This window comes from Lutjanus erythropterus, chromosome 18 (genome assembly GCF_056507025.1).
Source record: "Lutjanus erythropterus isolate fLutEry1 chromosome 18, fLutEry1.hap2, whole genome shotgun sequence".
Classification (NCBI taxonomy): Eukaryota; Metazoa; Chordata; class Actinopteri; order Lutjaniformes; family Lutjanidae; genus Lutjanus; species Lutjanus erythropterus.
This window is the reverse complement of record NC_139334.1, coordinates 878,895-899,649: the sequence shown is the minus strand read 5'-3', so window position 1 is coordinate 899,649 and position 20,755 is coordinate 878,895. Positions and strand designations below refer to the sequence as shown.

General features: G+C 40.2%; 1 protein-coding gene across 3 annotated transcripts in view; it reads right to left on the bottom strand.

Moving 5' to 3' along the window:
- Positions 1 to 249: 249 nt before the first annotated feature.
- The window catches only part of daam2 (dishevelled associated activator of morphogenesis 2), a 145,104-nt gene continuing 124,598 nt past the window's right edge, over positions 250 to 20,755 (bottom strand). For all 3 annotated transcript variants that reach the window (XM_084742332.1, XM_084742334.1, XM_084742333.1), the window contains 8 exons: positions 19,957 to 20,063; positions 18,823 to 18,911; positions 15,497 to 15,665; positions 13,724 to 13,831; positions 13,354 to 13,414; positions 11,147 to 11,278; positions 5,079 to 5,249; positions 250 to 4,042 (listed from right to left, as the gene is read on the bottom strand). In XM_084742332.1, coding sequence (XP_084598458.1) covers positions 3,830 to 4,042; positions 5,079 to 5,249; positions 11,147 to 11,278; positions 13,354 to 13,414; positions 13,724 to 13,831; positions 15,497 to 15,665; positions 18,823 to 18,911; positions 19,957 to 20,063 — 1,050 coding nt within the window. In that variant the 3' untranslated portion in view covers positions 250 to 3,829. The remainder of the gene's footprint in view (positions 4,043 to 5,078; positions 5,250 to 11,146; positions 11,279 to 13,353; positions 13,415 to 13,723; positions 13,832 to 15,496; positions 15,666 to 18,822; positions 18,912 to 19,956; positions 20,064 to 20,755) is intronic.

Genomic DNA, 20,755 nt, shown 5'->3' with positions numbered 1-20,755 from the left:
AAGCCACAAGCTCTAAAAAACAACAATAGGAATGATACATGTGTGAAAACAGGATCAGAGGCACTTAAATATGTCAAAGAACAGAAAAGCTGGCAGACTGAAGGAACAACTAGGGTAAGGGTAGGGTAGGTTAATTATCTAACATTGGTCTTTTCCTCGTCTTTTGTAAACACGCCGAGTGCTTGTGGAGTCAAGAGTGGTGGGAAAATGTCTCTAATTTAATGTGAGGAATGAAGAAAGAAACTGCAATATCCTTTGAGTTTTTACTGAAACAGTTATGATAAAAACATCCGCTTTTCTCTTTTTCTCAAACTGAAACACCTGTTGTGTAAATCTTTCGCCCTGTCCGAACCAACCAATCTATAAGTAATGAGGATATATCCAAAAACATGAAGCTGTGAAGAGAGCTGGTGTCCCCCTTGTTATTCTGGATTTTTCTTAAATATACATGAATGGGCTGACAGAGGAGAGGATTGTGCCAGTTTTTCATCCCATCTTCCCTCTGTGCTCCCGGACACGTCACAGATAAACAGGATCCTTCTTCAATCTGAAGCCGGCCGTTCAAATGTGGCATATGATTCTTATAATGGGTCTCAAGTCTTAAAATGGACTGTAAACCTATTAGCTTCCTCATCTCCCTCAGAACTGACCTGGAGCTGAGCTTCCACAGCAGAGCTCTCACCCCAGGATTAAGCTCCTCTGTCTGGGTACACGTCCTGTAACGAGCTACTGTATGTCCATCTTCAAGATATAAATGTTGTACCACTCATTACACTGCAGCCTTTCTCATGCCATCTGCTGGGCTTTTAGAAATAAATATATACACATTTAAAAATACGACAATGAATATTTCAAAATGTGAGGTTGGCATCAGTATGGGGGGTCTGACTATTGTTTGGCAACAGGTTGCCCATAGTAACGGGGTCTAACCATATGTAAACAAACATGAGAGAGGCTGGAAGGAGACATGGAAGTAATTGCTTTCTATGATGCTCTCTGAGGTTGTTAGTGTCCTAACAATTAAAGGGAACATTCACCACTTTTCATATGAATGTTTAGTCAGTGTTACTGGTAAGTGTAGTCAGTTGAAGCAATAAATTCCTCAGTGCGTGCTATACTGGCCAAGAAAGCGGAGTTCTCCTGTGCCGGTAGTGCCTACATTTACCAGGATACATTGCGTGCAAGCTACTGACAGCCACACCCATTTTGCCATGCATCACCACCCTATCTTACAGCTACTGTTTTGTTGACTATAACTTAGCGTTAGGCGATATAAAAAACAAACAAAAAAAACCTCACCTAGCACGCCCCCCTCGCTAACCAGGAAATCTAAGCTGAAACAGCCAGTCGTTCTTCCTGAACACCAGTGAGATCACTGTGACATCACTGGTGCAGATTTTGCTGCTCAGCTTTCTCTGACAATATAGCACGCAGCGAGTGATTTAATGCTTCAACTGACTACATTTACCATCAACACTGACTGGACATCCACACAAAAAGTGCAGAATGTTCCCTTTAAAGAACCCTAAACTGATCAAGCCACTATAAGGATTCCTATGCCCTGTAAGTGCTTCGTTGTATCCTGACTTCGCAATAACGGACTCAGCACATGGTGTGGTCCGATGATTACTACGTCAACTGAAATAGAAACGTACAGAAATACTGTATGATGAGCCTGAATAGTTTAGTTTTAGCACCAGTGGAACAGATCCTACAGACACTATAGATGTGAGTAATTAAAGGCCCAGTGAGAACGGCTACACACGTCTTCTTCTTCTGTGAGTCCGCATCTACACAGCAGTTGCAACAGATTCTGATGTGAACTGTGCACACTGACTGCTGAGCAGGGAGATCACTGCAAACTAAGTACAGATTGTGCCCTGAAGATCAAATTCATACATGGCATTCCTTCATTATCTTTGTTATACATAAGGGTAATTTAAAGGACCAGTGTATAGGATTTAATGGCATCTAGTGGTGAGCCTACAAACTTCAAAAGAACTCGTCATCCTACTGTTTCAAATTTTAGTAGTAGTAGTAGTTTTAGTGCCAAAACCGACTCAAGTAGTTTTAGTGCCTAACCCTACCAGAGTAGTAACCAATAAGTAAATCAAGTCTAAAAATACGTTGACATTTAGCTTCACACGGGACAAAAATGCCAGTCTCCTGGGTGAGAGTCCCGTGATTGATCCATTCATCCATAACATCCTCCTTGCTAAACTTCTCTCAACTGCCAGTCTCCACTCCTGCACACAGCCAATCAGAGCATAGTACTTGTAGCCAATCACACCACAGTAGGATGGGACTAGGTGGAACAGTGTTGGGGGGAAAAAAGAACAATGCAAGAGAACCTGCTCCCTCTGTAGATATAAAGGCTTCATTCTAAGGTAACGAAAATGCAACGATTCGTCTTCTCAGTTATTATACACTAATGAAAACATACTTACGGATATTACATTTAATTTCTGCCATATTCTGCCAATAGATCCCTCAAAATCTTACACACTGGACCTTTAAGTACAGAGAGGACACTGTAGATCAGGTTGTGGAAACCTCTGAGTGTAAAGTTTGTCAGAAAAGCTACAGTGCAAACAAGACATACAGGTGTGAGAAAAGGATAAGCATTATTTTTTTTTACATAGCGCAAAATGTATAGAAATTCACTTCAACAGCAATGTGAACTTGCAACACCAACAACTAATGCATTGCGTGTACAAAACCCCCGAATGCCATGAAAACATAAAAAAACCTCTACATCTTTGCAATTAGCTTGTCTGCATCTAAATATAAATATATATCAACGCCTAATTGCAGTATGTTTTGTATTAATACATTTACACTCGTTTTTCTCTTTGCTTTGGCACTGATTAATGCCAGAACAATGTTACAACCATTGAAAAGTGTAGGTGAGGCCTGACCCTTGTGGCACAGTCATCGTTTTGTCAGGTGGATCAAGCTGAGAAGTTTTCCTTGAGAAGAGTTGGATCTGGGATGTACGCATGTCTGCTGAGGAGGACAATGGGATGAATTCTCCGTTTTGAACCCCTGTCGCGTATCCTTCACTCATTCAGAGGCCTGCAAAGCCCTCTGGGGTTTGCTGACTGCACGTCTTACTTTGCAGTAAAGGAAGTTTGTGAATAACCAACTTTTCTGTGGCTGAAAAGTCTCATTTCTGAGGGAAACTCGAAGCAACCATGACTGCGGAGTTTATGGCTTAGTTCCCCCGTTCTTTCTTTCTTTTTTTTTTTTTTTTTTTAAATCTTCTTGAACACCTTTTTCCAATCCTTTCCTTGGCCTTGTGTCTATGTACAGCGTGACTGGCTGATCCCAATGTCCTGTGTGTTTTAGAGCCAGATAGCAAAAAGACAGAGCTGCTCCAGCACCGAGGAACTTACTGAGGAACAGCGAAGGGTTGGTGAGGAAAACACAGAGCGGTGAAAAACAGGGCGATAAAGAGCTGGAAGCTTGAGCACAGTGTTAAAAGGATATGGTCAAAAGATATGGGATAATGTGTCACAGTGGTCTGTCCGTCCGTCCGTCCGTCCGTCCATCCATCCATCCCAACTGCTCCTCGTCCAGCTCAGGAGACCGCACAACGCCCACAACACACGGGCTGGAAATAGCTTTACAAGACCAATCAGAGCAGAGTGTTGCATCCTTCAAAACGGCATGGCTGTCCATACATGTCGCTTCGTGTCCAGTTCAGCCGTTATTTACATCCTCTCCAATGTCAAACGGTCGCCGTTTGAGGACCTGGACTAAAGGTGTTCAGAGATCTACACCACGGCAGAATTTCTAGTTTGTTTTTTTTTTCCTTCCTTTTCCCAACCTAGTAGTTGACCTTGGTGACTGCCCGCTCGCGGCCCCCGCCCTCCGCCAATTGGTTGACGGAGCGCTTGCGGTTACGCTTGAATTTGTTCAGGTCCTTGTCGAAGACCTCACCGGAACGCAATGCCGACACCAGGTCGTCAAACTCGCCGCCGACCTCGTCTGAGGCCCCGCTCTTCTTGGCCCGCCGTTCCCGCTCCCTCTGCTCCTTGAGCTGGAAAATAAGGAGAGGCAGGAGGTTAGAGGACAAAAACAGACAACAGACGGGAGCAGAAAGAAAAGTCCTCAGGAAGAGTTAAACACTTGTTAGAACATTTTAAAACAGAAGGTATTTTTTGGTGACATACAAGAATGTATTCTTTTGTTGGTAACGCAACAAAGCAGTAAAAAATAATAAATTAAAAAGTGAGTTTTGTCTGAGGCTTATGCCGTAGTTTTAAAATCAATCCATGTTTGTGGCCTTCAGATTAAATGATGCATTAAACTTAAATTATTTTGCACCAAACTGAAAAACTGGTGTAACATTAAGTAAGATAAAATGTAAACCTCTCTTTAAACCTCAATCTGTAAACCTAGATTAAATTGAATTCTGTTGCAACAAAACTTTGTGATCCAGTATTAGCTTTAAACTTCAAACTGACCAGGTTCAACTTTTAAAATGGTTGTCTTTTTAAGATGCATTGAGCAAAATACTTATGTTCCTCAAAGAAAGTTAAAGGACAGACTGCCTTTATTTCTTAATGTGCCATTAATTCAGCCAACAACCTTTTTTTTCTTGAGCCATCATCGGTAGTTTAACTAACCTTTTAGCAAGCTAGCAAACAATGTAACATTTTTTTTTACTTTTTAGTTAGCTAGCAAACAATGTAACAGTAAAACATTTTGTTAACCGTTTCGTTAGCTAGCAAACAGTCTAAAATTTTGTCAAGGAATACAGAGCAGCCAACGGAGCAGATAATGGATTTACCAACCCTTTACCAATCTTTTAAACTTACTAGGCCCCAACACTCCCCATATTTATTCATTTATTTTAATTTGGTATGTAAGCATCTTCATGTTGATTAAACTAAATTGAATTTCAGTGTACATCAATAAACTTGTATTTTATAAACAGATATTAGGTTTTAAGCTCTACTTAATTTTAAATCTGGACTTACTTACTTTAAGCCATGTTTTGCTAAACTCTAGATAGATTAGATCAGATTAAATTTATCATTGTAAGTACAATCCAGTCTAAATGTGAGTCTCACCATGGCCTCCATTCGTGCCCTCCTCTCCTCCTCGTCTTTACGCCGCTGCATGTTCTCCAGGTCTTGCCGTGCTTCGCTGAACGACTGCAAGAAGGTGTCGAAGATCCCGAAGAACTCATCGGGCTGCATCCTCCCTTCTTCCTCCCCAAAGTGCTTCAGAGATTTGGTAAACTGCACAGAGACAACATGTATGTCAGTTTAACATTTTGCGAGTGATAAACATGGACACAGCTGAAACTGAAAGCAAAAGCTTTTTTTTTTTTTTGCATGTACGAGCTGTACTCTCTGCTGTGGCCCAGATCCCTGATCGTTTCTTCTGTAACATGAAAGTTTTTGCTTGAATTCATCTTTTAGCATGATGTTCCCAAAAACTGCAGGAACACACAGACACGCACACGGCAGGAGAATGACTGCATGATTTGACCACCGTATGTCCACCCTGTTCAGTCCAAGCTGTGCAGTGGTCTGTGCCAGGATGATGCCTGCAGCCAAACCTACTCTACATTCCTACACACACACAAAGCTTTGTACTGCAGTATACAGCAAAAACACAACAACATCCAGTCAGTACAATTGGTACAATATTACTGCTAACATAGCGGTCAGAGTTGATTGTTTCTAAAGGCCAAATAGACTCCAGACAACATCATAATTCAGCATATGTATGGCTGCACAACTCTGGCAAAATCAGAATACACATTTTTAACATTTTGCATTATTAATCTTCATTATATTTGTTTCAGTACATAAATTTCACAGGCAGGTTTGGAGTCTTGCCCTTAACACTGCTCCTATTCTCAAAATGTACACGTTAAAGCAGTCGTGCAAAAATACTCAAGCTCAGGCAAAATTCTGAATTTCATTGACGTGAAAGATCAGTTAAAAGCTAAATGTTTTAACATGCATGCACGTTAACTGGTGACTCTAAATTGCCCGTAGGTGTGAATGTGAGTGTGAGTGGTTGTCTGTCTCTGTGTGTCAGTCCTGTGATGAACTGGAGGGTGAACCCCGCCTCTCGCCCAGTGTCAGCTGGGATAGACTCCAGCAGCCCGCGACCCTTACGGAATAAGTGGTTACAGAAAATGGATGGATGGATGGATGTTGAGTGAGAGCAGATTTAAAATTATAGTAAGTGCCTCATTAAGTTATTAATTATGATAGCAGATAATACACAGTGACAAGTAAATAACTGCTGGTGTATGACTTTGCCACTGTGCAGCCCAAAGTCTTTGTCTTCAAGCTCAAAACAAAACAGGTGGAAAGCAGTGGTCTGTACTGTACTCTGTTCTGTTCTTATGGCAGTGACTAAACATAAATAAATATAATGTTTTTAAGTAAATAGTTATAGTAAGTTTTTAAAAAGTAATCAGAATCATTACAACTAAAAGAAAATTCATGTTATTCTACATTTTTCTGACCTAGTTTAACAGGTGTTATACTGTCTTTGGTCACCCGTCACATTAACACTAGGATAAAGCTTCTTAGAGGTACAGTTAGTCCAGTGTGTTGATCAGAGTTGTGATTAAGTGTTGGGCGACAGTTCCCTCCAAAGTCAAAAAAGCGTATGTTTTCTCTGGTGCTATTTATCCATCCATATCTTTCTGATGTGAGTTGCAGAGCCTTGCAGAGTCCATCTTTCATCTCTTTGGTTGAAATCTTCAAAACTCCACAACTCAAACCAAAAAATTTTTGATTTTGGGGTGAACTGTCCCTTTAAGTGTGGGAAAGGCTGTCATATGGCCTGTCGGAGTAAAGTGACAGAAAACCATTCCGGTTTAGGGGAGGCGACTACACTGTATGTGGTTGTAGTGTTGTGATGTGAAGGAGTTGGGGCTCGCTCTTTTCCGAGGACACAAAATCATCCTGTCATTATGGGCTGGTCACCATGGCAACCCCCACCATCATCCCTCTCCCTCCTGTAATTATGTGTCTGGTCAAATCTGTTTCCTCTCGTCCCCTCGGGTCTGTGTCAAATGAGTAAACACACACATACACACACAGAAACGGAGAATGTTAAGTCTCACAGATTTAGCTCACCTCACACTCACAAAATATATTTTTTAAAAGATCAAACTCTTGGTCATAGTGAGCAGCCATTTTATTTTTTAAAGTAGCTCAGAGTTCTCTTAATGCTAATCAAAATACACAACCATAATTCTTATTTAGACACATCTGATAGCAATATTATTTAATGAATTTGTCCAAAAAAGTTTACCAGTGCTTGAGCGGTGACACAGGGGTCTTTACAGTATAGCTAACCCTTTTTATGCCTCATTAGATGTTTTTGTAAAAATCTGACAGAGTTGACAGAAATTTCTGAAAACAAAGATGAATACAGTAGGACATTTTTAAACCTACGTTATCAGTAGGTGTTGGTAGTTTTTGATTTTGAAGGCTTTTCATACATTTTTAAAATGTTTGAAGCTGTGAATTCTTCTCTGGGACAAAGATATTTTCTGGCACAGAGGAAATTTAGAAGTTAAAGTAAAGCAAACCAAAACATACAGTTCATGAATTATATGCATTTTATCTATATAAATCCTTAAAGAATACATTTTCACAAAGAAATTGGAATTAGATTGTTGATACTAATAATTTATTAGTAATTATTTATTAAGATTTTTTGGTAGGGCATGATTTGTTGCAGTTCTCATGAATGAGTGATACTCAGCTTTTGTTTTTTAGTTAATCAAACTTACAGTTTTCTAGTATTTCTAGAATTTACTTTCAGATCACTTCAGAACTTAAATGAGTTTTGAATTGAAATGATGTTTTCTCAGGTGTAACTGAACTTATTATATCTAGTTAATTTAACTAGAAAAGTTTGTTTTACAAAATTACCCCAATTTGTCCTTTAAAACTTAAAAATTTTAAGATAGCCCAGACAATTTTTTTGAGGGTAAAACTTTTTTTTTTTTTTTTACAGCTATTTTATCCATCACAAAGAACCTGTACAGGAAGACAGGGACGTCCTCGGAGAATCAATACGGTCCAGTTGATCCCTCTGTATACTGATACAAAGGAACTGAGCCAACTTTTCATTAGTCCCTCAGTATGTGTCTTGCACCCTGAAACGCCCCCCAGCCCCCTCTCAACCATCTCAACCATACCAGTCTGCCAACTATGTTGTGCCAACTTATGAAGTGCTGGAAGAAAAAAAAAGCTGAGCGACGGAGTAATAGTTAAAGTATTACAGTTTAGCAGCTGTGAGGCGATAGGTGCAATGAAAGTTGGCAAGTGGGAAATAACTTTTTGGAAATGGGTGTTTGGGCTGGGAAGGAAAACGTGAACAAAATGTTGTGTATGTGCAGAGAAACGGCAGGAGCTTCGGTCCATCTGTATAAAATGATCTACACTTTCATCTGTTTTCCACATAACTTTGCTGTTCACTTGGTCCACCACTCAGGTACAGATCGAAATGTCTCAATAATTGGATATACTGATGAAGTTTTTGATGATGTACCCTAATTCTTTGGTAGGGCTGCCCCCCTGAAAGTTACCCTGAGTGGGTATTAGGACAAAACAGAGAGAAGCTTACAAACATGCACAGAGATGCCATTTCAGTGGGGAATTAAGGGGATTCATAATTATATTCATACACTAGCTGGGGCACAGTCTGGACTTGACCTCAGAGATTTTCCTGGTGGTTATGTAGGAGTATTACTGTTTGGGACGCATCTCTTTCCAAGCTTGTGGTGAACTTTGCATTAGCTTTATGCAGCAGCGACACATTCCCAACCTACATGTTTGTCTTTATTTGTTAACCCACCATTTAGTTCCCCGAATAATTATCTACCATCACCATGATCTCCTCTTCCAAAAAGTTTGCTTTTCTCGTTTGGTCCATGGCTTTTCCTGACTGAACCCTTATTTGTGCTGTGCAGTGACAGACTCTGGCAGTCTGAAAAATAAAAAGGGCACAATTGTGGCCAAACTATTACGCATTTAAGGTGAAACAGCTCCTGTTCCTGGTTTAGATATTGTAGAGGGCACTTTACCATGTTTTGTTTACTTGAAGGCCGTTTTGTTAAGCACTTTATTATATTTTATATACCATAGGGGCATCCGTGAGGACATTATTTTTTTCCAAATACGGGGGCAACAGGAGGGCGATCACCATCTTTTGTAGGTTAATTTGAGATTTATAGAAGACATGCATAAGTTATAAAGTGGCCTATGCTCAGTATCTTTTATGAGTTGAATCAAAGCACACCGTGGATCTTAAGACTAAGTTCAAATGTAAATCTAAGAACATTTTTATAAAATAAGGTCGTAGCCTGCTTTTTTGTGGTTTGAAACTGAATCTTGTATTGTCTGTGAACAAGTCGATTTGTGGATGTGCAGATGTGTTGTTAAGGATAAACCCAACCAATCTCTCCGGATAAGAAGAAAATCCCTTCTCTCCTCTGGAAACCTCTGTCCCAATAACCCACATGACCTTCGACGACTGTAATCCTTTGTAATGTATGTAGTAGTGTCTGGCTAGGGTGTGTGCATGTGTGTCCCTCTCTCGTAGACACACACACACACACACACACACACTTGTTGCCATGGAGCTTTATGAGCCTTACTGGACTGCAGTCAGTCAGTCGTCCTCTACCTTCTTCAGACAGAGCGCACACCCACACTTTCATATTTGTATTCCACTGGAAACCTGAGGGAGCGTCAGACTCCCCATTTACCACACACAGACACACACACACACAGACACACACACACAGTCATGTTAGGAAAAGTGTGTGTGTTTTGAGTCTGGGCCGGTGAACACAGGTTCTTTTGTTTTACAGCAGTAACCGGTGCCCTGCTCCTCCCGTTCTTTTCCCATGACGTACCAACTGGCTGGTTTTCCCTCCAACTTTTTACTGACCTCCTCCTTGAACAAATAATTAAGTGAAGGGGAGGCTCTAAATGAAACCATCCTCCTTTCTGTTTCTCTGCCTCTCTCACAATCTGTTGATTCTTTAGAGAATTTAAAGGGACAGTTCACCCCAAAATCAAATAATGCATATTTTTCTTCTAACCTGTAGTGCTATTTATCGATCTAGATAGTTTTGGTGTGAGCAGCTGAGTTCTGGAGATATCAGCCATAGAGATGTCTGTCTGCTCTCTAATATTCTTATTGCATGATCATGCACATTACTGTATGATCCTGCACTTACCTGAGGCACTTTAATGTATCATATCCAGCACTCATCGTTAAGTTTGCATCATATTCTTTGTATTGTGTGGTTGTATGCAGCTTGTTGTCCAGTGACGTGAACCATCCCAACCACTTCTGCTGTGTAGATCCTGTGGGATGTTTGTTATGTAAAAACTATTTTCTTTCTCACAACAAGATCTGCAAATTATTTTGAGTGACCGGGTGCCGTTATATTGGAGAGAGGGCAGACATCTCTACAGTTTATTTCTCCAAAACTCTGGAACTCACACCAAAAAATCCAGATGGATAAACAGCACAAGAAGCCAGAGAAAAAAATGTTTTCTTTTTTTTATTTTGGGGGTGAACTGTCTCTTTAAATGCTGTGTGCAAGATTTAAAAGCTTCCAATGTGTCTGCATCAGAATTCTAAATGTGCACATTAAATTATATGTTCACATAAATCTTTTCAACACTGCCTTACTTTGGGATTCCCACAGTCCCGCTGATATCTTCAGCTTACAGACTTGTTCCATGCATCAGTACATCAGCCTGCAGTGTTCACAAGAACATTTGTACAAAGACTGAGGGTGTGGATTTAAAACACTAACTCAAAGAGACAAACACAAAGGGAGGACGGGACGAGGAGGGGAATCCATGGTAATCTTTCAGTATGGGGTTTCCCCGGCACTGCTGAACTCATCACACTGGACTAAGAGGGACGTACAGAGGTCTCATAGTGTCTCCCTTCAGTTTTTTGTCTCTTTAACCCTCCCTCCTCCTTCTGTCTAATATGAGGGTTTGGCAGCGAGGACAACTAGCAAAGGATGCATTAAAGACGCCCACATGGACATCTGAAGTTACAGAATGATCTTCTCTCACATTCACACACACTGCTCTCTGTACAGCTGAGCAGTGATGCAGTTTGCTACCTTGTCCTTGGCTTCACTCAGCTGGTCCTCCAGTTCGGAGAAGCTGAAGCCCGCCACGGTGATGAAGTCGCCGATCACAGCAACAAACTTGTCGCCACGTTCCCTCGTCCTGCTCTGCTGGTAGTGCAGCTCCTGGACGAGGCAGAACAGGTGACAGATGTGTCATTTTCAAAAAGAAAAGTTATGAGAGTCTTGTGTTCTTCATATACTTAGAGAGGAGAGAGAGAGAGAAAAAGTGATCAGTGAGTTTTCCTTTAAAGCGGGGAGTTTTTTTTTACATTTTAATTTTAATGTATCATTGTTGTGGATCTATGAAAAAGTTGAGACGACTCAAAATTTCAAGGCAATGTACTGTAATAGATTTTTGAGTTTTGAGTTTTTAACACCGACTAATCTTCTGCTATTCTTTGCTTCTTTAGATAAACTTCATCTTTAAAAATTGCATTTAAAAATTACAGAGTAGATTCATTCACATGAAAGTGAATTATGGTTAAAATTTTAATATTTTCAATTAAACCTATTTAATTTTCAGAAATTAATGACAATCAGGTTCACAGCCCCCTGTGACGAAATTTTTAAATGTAATTTTTTGAGTTTTTAAAACTCAAAGATTCAAGTTTATCTAAAGGAGTAAAGTGAATGATCTCAATGTTACAGGTTGTCAAAACCTTTCAAAGTTTATTTCAAACCATAACAGTTTGAGTTGGGCTCAAAACTCAAATCTATTGCAGCATGTTGCCTTTAAATTTCATTGTCATCGCAGCTATTTTTTTATACTGTAAAGTGATTCCTACATTTTCCAACTGTAACAAAATATGTAGCTATACACCAAATTAAAAGAAAACTTTAAACATTTTTGGCCAAAAATGACTCTTGTGATCATAAAGGTTGCAGAACCCTGCTTTAAAGGGACAGTTCACTCCAAACACTTTATTTGAAGTGGTGTGCATGAGTCTGTTAATACTGTCATAACTATTTCATGATTTCCTGTCTTGAAGGAATATCTATGAATGTTTAAGCCATTAAGTGTCATTTGGTCAATTATGTCATTTTTAATGCAAAATTGTCTTTGTTTGAGATGTCTCTGTTATAACAACACGAGAAAGACAACATAACCTGTAAATGTATTTGTTATGAGCAGGCTTGGGAGGTTTACTTTAAAAATGTATTCTGATACAGTTACTAATTACTTGTTAAAAAACATAATCAGTAACATAATCCAAAGGTCACAATATTAAAGTAATTCAAGTAGTTCAGGGTTCTTACAGATGCTAGAAGCCTTGAATTTTAATGAAATATTTTCGAGGTTTGAAAAGTGCTTTAATCACCTTTAAAATAAAATTGCATTGCAATTGATAAATCTCTGTCTAACTGAATAGTTTTTAGATAAATAAATCAGAGAGCCTAATAACTTTTGTCTTTCACACAAAGTGAAGACAGCTCCACTTGAGCCTTGCTTGCCAATCTGCACGTGTGGCTACACCAGGTGTGATCTGTCAGTTCTTTGTCAAAATTTAAGTTATTTGTCTTGTGATTGTTTGAGTGATTGATTTATATCGGCTCAGGCGGGTTATATAGGATTCCATGTCCACTTACAGACAGGTGACACATTTTAAAACATTAAACTTGTTGTGCTTTCCTTTAATTTGTCCCCCTTTTAAGATGTGTTTAAATATGTCATTTACCACAGCTGTAAGGTCCTGGAAAAGCTTGAAAATACAACTTGAAAATGCTTCAAAAGTCATTCGACTTTGGTTAATGTAGGAACCCTGTCCATTGTATCTGAGAGATGGCAGACATCTCTATGACTGATGTATCCAAAACTCTGCAGCTCACACCAAAACAGTCTACATGGATAAATAGCACTACAGGTAAGTGAAAATATGTGGATTTTTCATTTTAGGTGAACTGTCCCTTTAAGCCAAAGGAAGAACTGATGAATGGCAATGATTTCTCAGTCCCTCAGTTATGGAAAATCATTAAAATAAGCAGTAGATCTCTGTGAAGTGTAATTTGTGCCTTCACGTGTGCGCATAATCCCTCGTTTCTGCGTGTGGCTTCAAATGTGCCATTTGTCGTTCCATGTCAGCATCAGCAGGGTTTAAACACCTCACCCTGCTGTCCATCTCTGCCCGGCTCGAAAGCATAATTACAGACAGGAGAAGAACCAGTGGGAGGGAACGTGACACAAATGCAGAGCAACTCACCGCCTCTAGAGCCTTCAGTCCACTTTTGATACTGTGCACCTCTTTTTCCAACTCCGCCAAACTAGTGAAAGACAGAAAAAAAAACTGTTATGGAGACAATCTTTGTTTGTTGTTGGTACTTCACTTTCCTACACGTTTGGGGCACGTGTTGTGTCCTAATTCACATGAAACTTAAACTTAAGCTTAATTATAATAACCATCATCTACTAAGCATATGTCTTGCAGAGAATTATTTACCCAAGTATCAGCTGTTGGTATTGCAGTATTGCAATACTTAAAACCGTGTGCAGTTCAGACTGAGAGTGTGCTCCTCTCTACTGGGATAAAGATACAGAGGTCTCATCCCTACAGTGAAACACTGTGCACTCACTTGACTTTGGCAGCCTCTGGTACACTGCCAAGGTCCTGCTGGATGTGCAGCGTGTCAGGGTAGTTCTTCTCAAAGATCATGATCAGGTAGTGCAACATGGTGATGTTCCTGTTCAATCACAAATGAAGACAAAAAAAAATCTAAGAAACACGACTTCTTGTACAGCTGCTTGACATTAAAAAATACGATGCTGCTGGTACCTGACTTTTCTTAAAAGTGTCCGTATTTTCAGTTATAAAAAATACACAAAAGAAAGAGAAAATATGGTCATTTTAACCTATTTTGGCTACAGACGGTCATATTGCCACTGTTATATTGTTGCTTTTTGCACAGTTGGAGATGCGTCTTGGTTGACTTGCAACTATCATTATCTCTGTCTATAAAACTTCACAAGTGGTCTCTATTTCCAATTTCCAAACATTAAAATACAAGTAACTGATTCATTTGACTCTAGTGGCAATAAAGTAGGGGAGACCAGGGACAGTTGTAACCCTCTGTGTTTCAGCACCCATAATTCACTGAAGTTTTGTGATACTTATTACAAACAGAAATGTTTCAAACTTTTTGGTTTTATTTTTTCTACTCATTTCCCATAGGCTATGACCATTCTAGTGGTCGTGGAATTCTGGCAGTTCTAGTGTTAATAAAATATCATCTTCAATACTCTTCTTTAACCATTTGAATCTTACTCTGTTTTGCTCAGGTTTAGCCATTTATTTTTATTTTTATTTTTAATAAGAGCATTTTTCATTTTAAAAAAAGAGCCATAAGAATTGGAAATAAAGCCACTTACAGAGAACGAACAAACACACTCTTTATCGAACTGAAAGAACTAAAATTTAAGGACTTGGTTGAATTCAAAACTATTCAAATCATGCAAACAGCAAAAAATCAGTAGTTACCAAAGAGTAACCAAAAGTTGTTCCACATAAGGGAAAGTAAACGCAGAAATGTCAGACATATGTAGGTTCAATAAACAATTGGTGATATGATGTGACACATGCTGTGCCATTGTGTTTCTATTGTATCTTTAAGCTTTACTGTATCAATGTGTTAATTATTGTGTTCATTAAATTCAAGACTGACCAGAAATACCAGAAGTTTTTCTTCATCACTGATATCTTATTTTTTTATACAGAATGCTACCATATACTCAAATGGTTGCAAAAAGAAGTCCAATTATATGTAAGTCTATGAGAAAATTTGTTTATTTCTCACTCGATTTATGACCTCAGTAAACAGTCTCCTAATGAATTTATGGTTAACGCTAGTTTCAAGTCTCTCTCAATACAGCATGATGTTCATTTTGTAAACTGTGGTCCCATTTAGACTAAAACAGACCATGAAGCAGAGAATGCTTTAGGGTGCAGCTACCATCCAGTGCAACACACATGGTTCACTCAGATTAGACTGTCAAACCAGGCAGTGCTGATCAAATATGGATCAAGATTCTGTTACTGCATTACCTATTTCTTCCCAAAATTTTTTTTCAGAAACATATTTTAGCGCTCTGTTCAGCTGTAATACGAGAACGTTTGTGGCCAGGCAGGCCGCCATTTTTTGCTGCTGGATGGGCGAGCCAAACCCAAGCTGGTATGTCACCCACCAGCTCCACGCTCTCATCCAACTATGGTCACTTCTGATTCCAAAAAAACACGATGGCAACGGCCTTAATGCCAAACTCGTGGCTTTAAAAACGAGTGACGTCAAGGTGGGTTCACGCTCGGGCGCTACGGGTTAATCTGACGTCCACGCTCCCCGCCCCCGGCCCACCTGTCTATGCTGGACTTGGTGTCAGCGATCTTGTTGAGGCTGGAGACTTTGAAGCCGTAGGCGTTGCCTCTCTGGCCCTTGTTCATGAAGTTGCCGAAGGCCAGCACCACCTCCAGGATCTGAGTCAGCCTCTTGCTCCGGACCACCTCCTTGGATGCATTCAGGATGGCTGGGAGAAAATGGAGAGGAGGAAGCAGCTGGAGAGATCATATAGTTGGTGATTGATATGTGTGCACTTGCTTAGAGCATCACCTTTTATATTACATAACAAACTGGCCTTTTTCCATTCTGTCTCTCTACTTGGCCCCCATGGACACACACATGCAACCTAATCTCAACTGTTCGTGGCCCAAAGGTTCTCATCCTTTCCTTCATTTTATCATCCTTCATGATGATTGATCAATATTCCCCACAACAACTGGGCAGCTCAGCGGGGAAACCCATCAACTCCTTCCATCCATCCATAAAACAGTGGGGGGAAGGGAATATTCCAAACACAACCCCACGCTGTCTGTTTCTCTCCCCCCCGAGAACAGACGTATCTGGCAGAGTGCAGGTGGTTCCCCCTCTCTACAGAGGAAACCTCAGTGTGAATGTGAAAATCATTAACAAAATCCATATTGTTATTGTTACAGTTCTTTCTGCTGTGATACAGCATGGGAACCGTTCTTCTGGCTCTGCTGACGGTGTTCTGCTGCCTGGCAGCCCGCTGCACCGTCTCTTCTCAAAGGTTTCTATTGAACATGCTGGGTGGTCCTGGGAAATATAGTCTCATCTAGAGTATATGACAACGTAGCATGAATAATAAAAGGGGATGAGAACTTTATTATGAGCATCGATGAAGAGTGCGGTCTGGGAAGGTTTGGATCTGACAACAAAGATTCTGGAGGCTTGAATCAGCACTCAGGCTCACAGGATTATTCATCTGTTCGTATTTTCTTTCCAGTCCTTGCAGCCAGTGATGTGTGTCAGAAGATACATTTTACAATCCCGATTCCAGAACTGGGATGCCGTCTAACATGAATAAAATCAGAATGCAATGACTTGCAAAAACCTATATTCAACTGAATACAGTACAAAGACCAGATATTTAATGTTCAAAATGATAAACTTTACTGTTTTTGTAAATATACACTCATTCTGAATTTGATACTTGCAACACATTCCAAAAAAACTGGGACGGGGCATGTTTACTACTGTGATACATGACCTTTTCTTCCGATGACACTCAATAAGTTGATATACAACCTCAGGTGCTCAACAGTTTGGGGTTTGTGTTGTCCTAATTTGCATGTAAACATGTGCCACACATTTTCAGTGGGAAACAGGTCTGGACTGCAGGCGGGTCAGTCTAGTACCTGAACTCTTTTCCTACAAAGCCACGCTGTTGGAACACTTGCAGAATGTGTCTTGGCATCGTCTTGCTGAAATAAGCAGGGACGTCTCTGTAAAAGACGTCGTCTGGATGACAGCATATGCTGCTCCAAAACCTGTCTGTATCTTTCAGCATCAATTGAGCCCACCCATGATGCCATGGGCACTAGCACACCCCCAGACCATCACACACGCTGGCTTTTGAAGTCTATGACTTCCAAAAACGATTTGAAATGTGGGCTGCACTTTGTGTTAGTCCAGCTCAGATGAGATCAGGCCCAGAGAAGTCTGCAGCGTTTCTGGATGATGTTGATATATGGGTTTCTCTTTGCATGACAGAGTCCTGAATTTGTAGATGCAGCAACAAAATGTTTACAGACAACGGCCTTTGAAAGTCTTCCTAAGCCCATGTAGTATCTTTTGTACGTGATGTCTGCCTGTTACGTGCAGAGATTTCTCTGGATTCTCAGAATCTTTTAACAATATTATAGATTGTAGATGGTGAAACCCTTAAATTCCTAAAAAAAAACCAAACATGCAGTTCTTAAACTGCATGTGTTTTGCTGCCTCTGTCACAACTTTTTTTAAATGTGCTGCAGGCATCAAATTCAGAATCAGTATATATTTAAAAAAAAAATACAATAAAGCTTATCATTTTGACCATTAAATATCTTGTCTTTGTACTGTTTTCAACTAAATAGGATTTACAAATCATTACATTCTGTTTTTATTTGAATTTTACGCAGCATCCCAGCGTTTTCTGGAATCAGGGTTGCATTTGATCTCACATAAAAATGAACTACAAAGCTACAGCACACACACCGTTAAAGTCTCATTCAGGACTCACTGCAAATAAAACACAAAAATAAAGTGCTCGTCAAAGCCGAGAAAGGCATTTCGGTCAGCGGAGAAGTGTCTTTCAAGTAGCTTTGGCTCAAACAGACACTATGACAGCTCAGTCATGACACACCCATGTGCGCACACACGTGCACACACACACTCGTCCGTGGACCTCATTTGAAGCCTTTTCCAGTGAGTCTTTGAAGTGAGCTGCGGTGTTTACGAGAGAGGCTCTCCCCTCTCAACATGGGCCAGCTTTCCAAAACAGCCTCCTTGGTAACCTGGAAGCTGGCTTCAAGGGGAAAAAACTCCACAGCTGGCCGCTATACAGTCGTCCACCCGCTCGCACCATGCACACACGTGCACACTTAACACAAAGAAGGGATTTCATGAGTCATTGTGAAAAGCGTTGGTCAAAGCTGGTGACATGTTTAGTGCCCAAAATGATTTTTTGTGCTTCTATGTGTGTAAGCATGTACAACCACTTCAGTGTTTACAAGCATGTTCTTTAATTCAATGCTCCATTTGTGTGTAGCAGCGTTTGGAGAATTTTAAACCGCCTTTTAAAGTATAAACTTGCTGTTATAGAAGCCCAGTATCACTCTCTCACTATACCAGACTCCTTTGGCAAAAACAGTCATTTTACCTCACAGAACATGGAAGTTGCTTGACTTCCGCTGCCTCAGTAGGTTAGTTTGTTTGTGTTATTGTGTGACTTTGGTGAACTAACCCTTTATAATACAATAACACAAAGCAACTACGAGGTCGAGGCTGTGCAAGACCAGCAACTCCCATGTCCTGCAAGGTAAAATGACTGATTTTGCCAATGGAGTTTGGTTGGTGTAGTAAGTGCGATATTAATTACCTGTGGTTCCCACTGGAAAATTATGACCATGGATGAATATTCTGATAAGTGATACTGATTTTGTTTAAGTTTTCCTGCTGACACTGTCCACAGCAGCACATTGCTTGGCTTCCTAAACTGATACTCTTGCTGCTTCTCCAAACTGGAGCATATTGACCACCATCTCCTCATACAAACCCACACTGATAATCCAAACTACCCCTTAAGTTCTCTGCCTTTTAGTGTCCTGCACAGTCTTTGTCCTTACCTTCAACCTTAGGCTTGGTTTCAGCTAGACGCTCTGCAAACTTCTTCTTAAAGAACAGAGCCTGCAGTCTTTGCTGGTAGTGGTCAATCCTGGTGAAAGGAGGAAAGGGGAAAATGGGGACAAAAACAGAAATAGAGGTGAGTCACGTTGTCTCCAGGGGAGTGCAAGTTCAAAGCTAGAAGTCATCCAATTGTGCAAAACTCCCTCTCTCAGTTTTCACAGGCCTTTTATCATCTAACAGGCTCCCATCAAGTTGGCGAGTTGACAAATGGGTGTGTTAAACTCGCCAAAACGTTCACTCAGGGAGGGGAGGGGAGATTTCAAAGAGGGACCGGGGATATTAAATGGTGAAAAAAAAAGGAAATAACTAAATCCCAGATGGATTCCTCAGACCAAAGGAGATGCGGTCAAAAGGAAAGAAAGTGGACAGGGTAATATTTCACTGAAGGAAATGAAAAGGTTTAATTATCTCGTACAAACAGTGCAGTGCAGAGAGGATGGAATGCAGAGAAAAAGGCGCAGATATAAGATGTCCCCGCTCTCCGACGTGATGGGAGTCCTCAAAGGGCAGCCATGTCTCATTTTCTCAGTTAAATGATGGATCACCCTGAAGTTTGAGGCTTGTGCTTGATCCCAGCCTTCCCATGCTGCCTCAAAAGCTCATTGTTTTTGAACAGACACTGTGCTTTTCAATATTTTAGGATCCATTTGTGGCTGACTGGCTGATGTCTTGATTCTGCACAAAATCTGCAAACTATTCCAAATGCTGGCAAAAGACTGTCTGACTCTACACAATGGAAACATTACATTTGTTTTATCATGTTTGTTGTGACTGTTATTCTCTATATATTCATCATCATGTCTCATTTTTCTTGCAAATATATATTAATCAGCCCCATAAATTGCAGGTCTGTCCAAATATATGCGTTGCAGATGGTTGGCTGCATTAAAAATGTAGCAGAAATAACAGAAACCACATGCCTAACACACAAATGTTGTTCTCTGAAGCAGAAGGACAGCTCTAGGAATCAGGTGTGAACACACCCAGGACTCATTGTCTGCTTGTGATCATCCAAGATGCATTTTAATGGCAGGTATAAAAAGCCTCTTATACAATAATGTAGTCTTGCGTACCTGCTCATTTCAAACAGGAAGCGATCGGCCCGGGCCATCCGCTCCAGCTCATGTTTGTGCTCCTCCAAGAGATCAATGTCACTTTTCTCTGGAACAAACTTCAGCAGCTGCAAAGATGAAAGGACAACGTTAATCCAAATGCTAACGCAGTTGTCTGCGAAGCAAACTTCGGTATTAGTTTGCTGTAGTATTTGTTAATCTCTCTAGAACTTTATCAGTATGCTAAAATAAATTGAAAAGATCCAGGCCGCTTAAAGGGATAGTTTGGATTATTTGAAGTGGGGTTGTATGAGGTACTTATCTGTAATCAGTGTATTACCTACAGTAGATGGCGGCTGGCAAGACCCCAGTTTGAAGAGGCAGCAGATGTACGAAGCTCAGCAATGAGCTGCTTACATATTTTAGCCATCCATTAAGTGAACACTATATTTAGAATATTTTCACCACTTAACCATACTATCAGATAGCCTTTCTGTTAGGTACCATTGTTATATAACCCAAATATCACAGTAATTTTACCACACAGAACACAGCTGGTCTACTGCCGCCTCAATCTGTTAGTTTGTTTGTGTTATTTTGTGACTTTGGATAATCCAAAATAAGCCTTTAAAACTCAAGCTTAACAATCGAGGCAGTGGTAGACAGCAACTTCTGTTTCTGTGTGCTAAAATTACTGAACTGCCAGTGGAGTCTGGTTGCTTTGGAAGGTGATATTTGAGTTGGAAAAGGCTGTCTGATGGCAAAGTAAAGTGGTGAAAATATTGTAAATATAGCATACACTTTATTGATTGATTTAGAC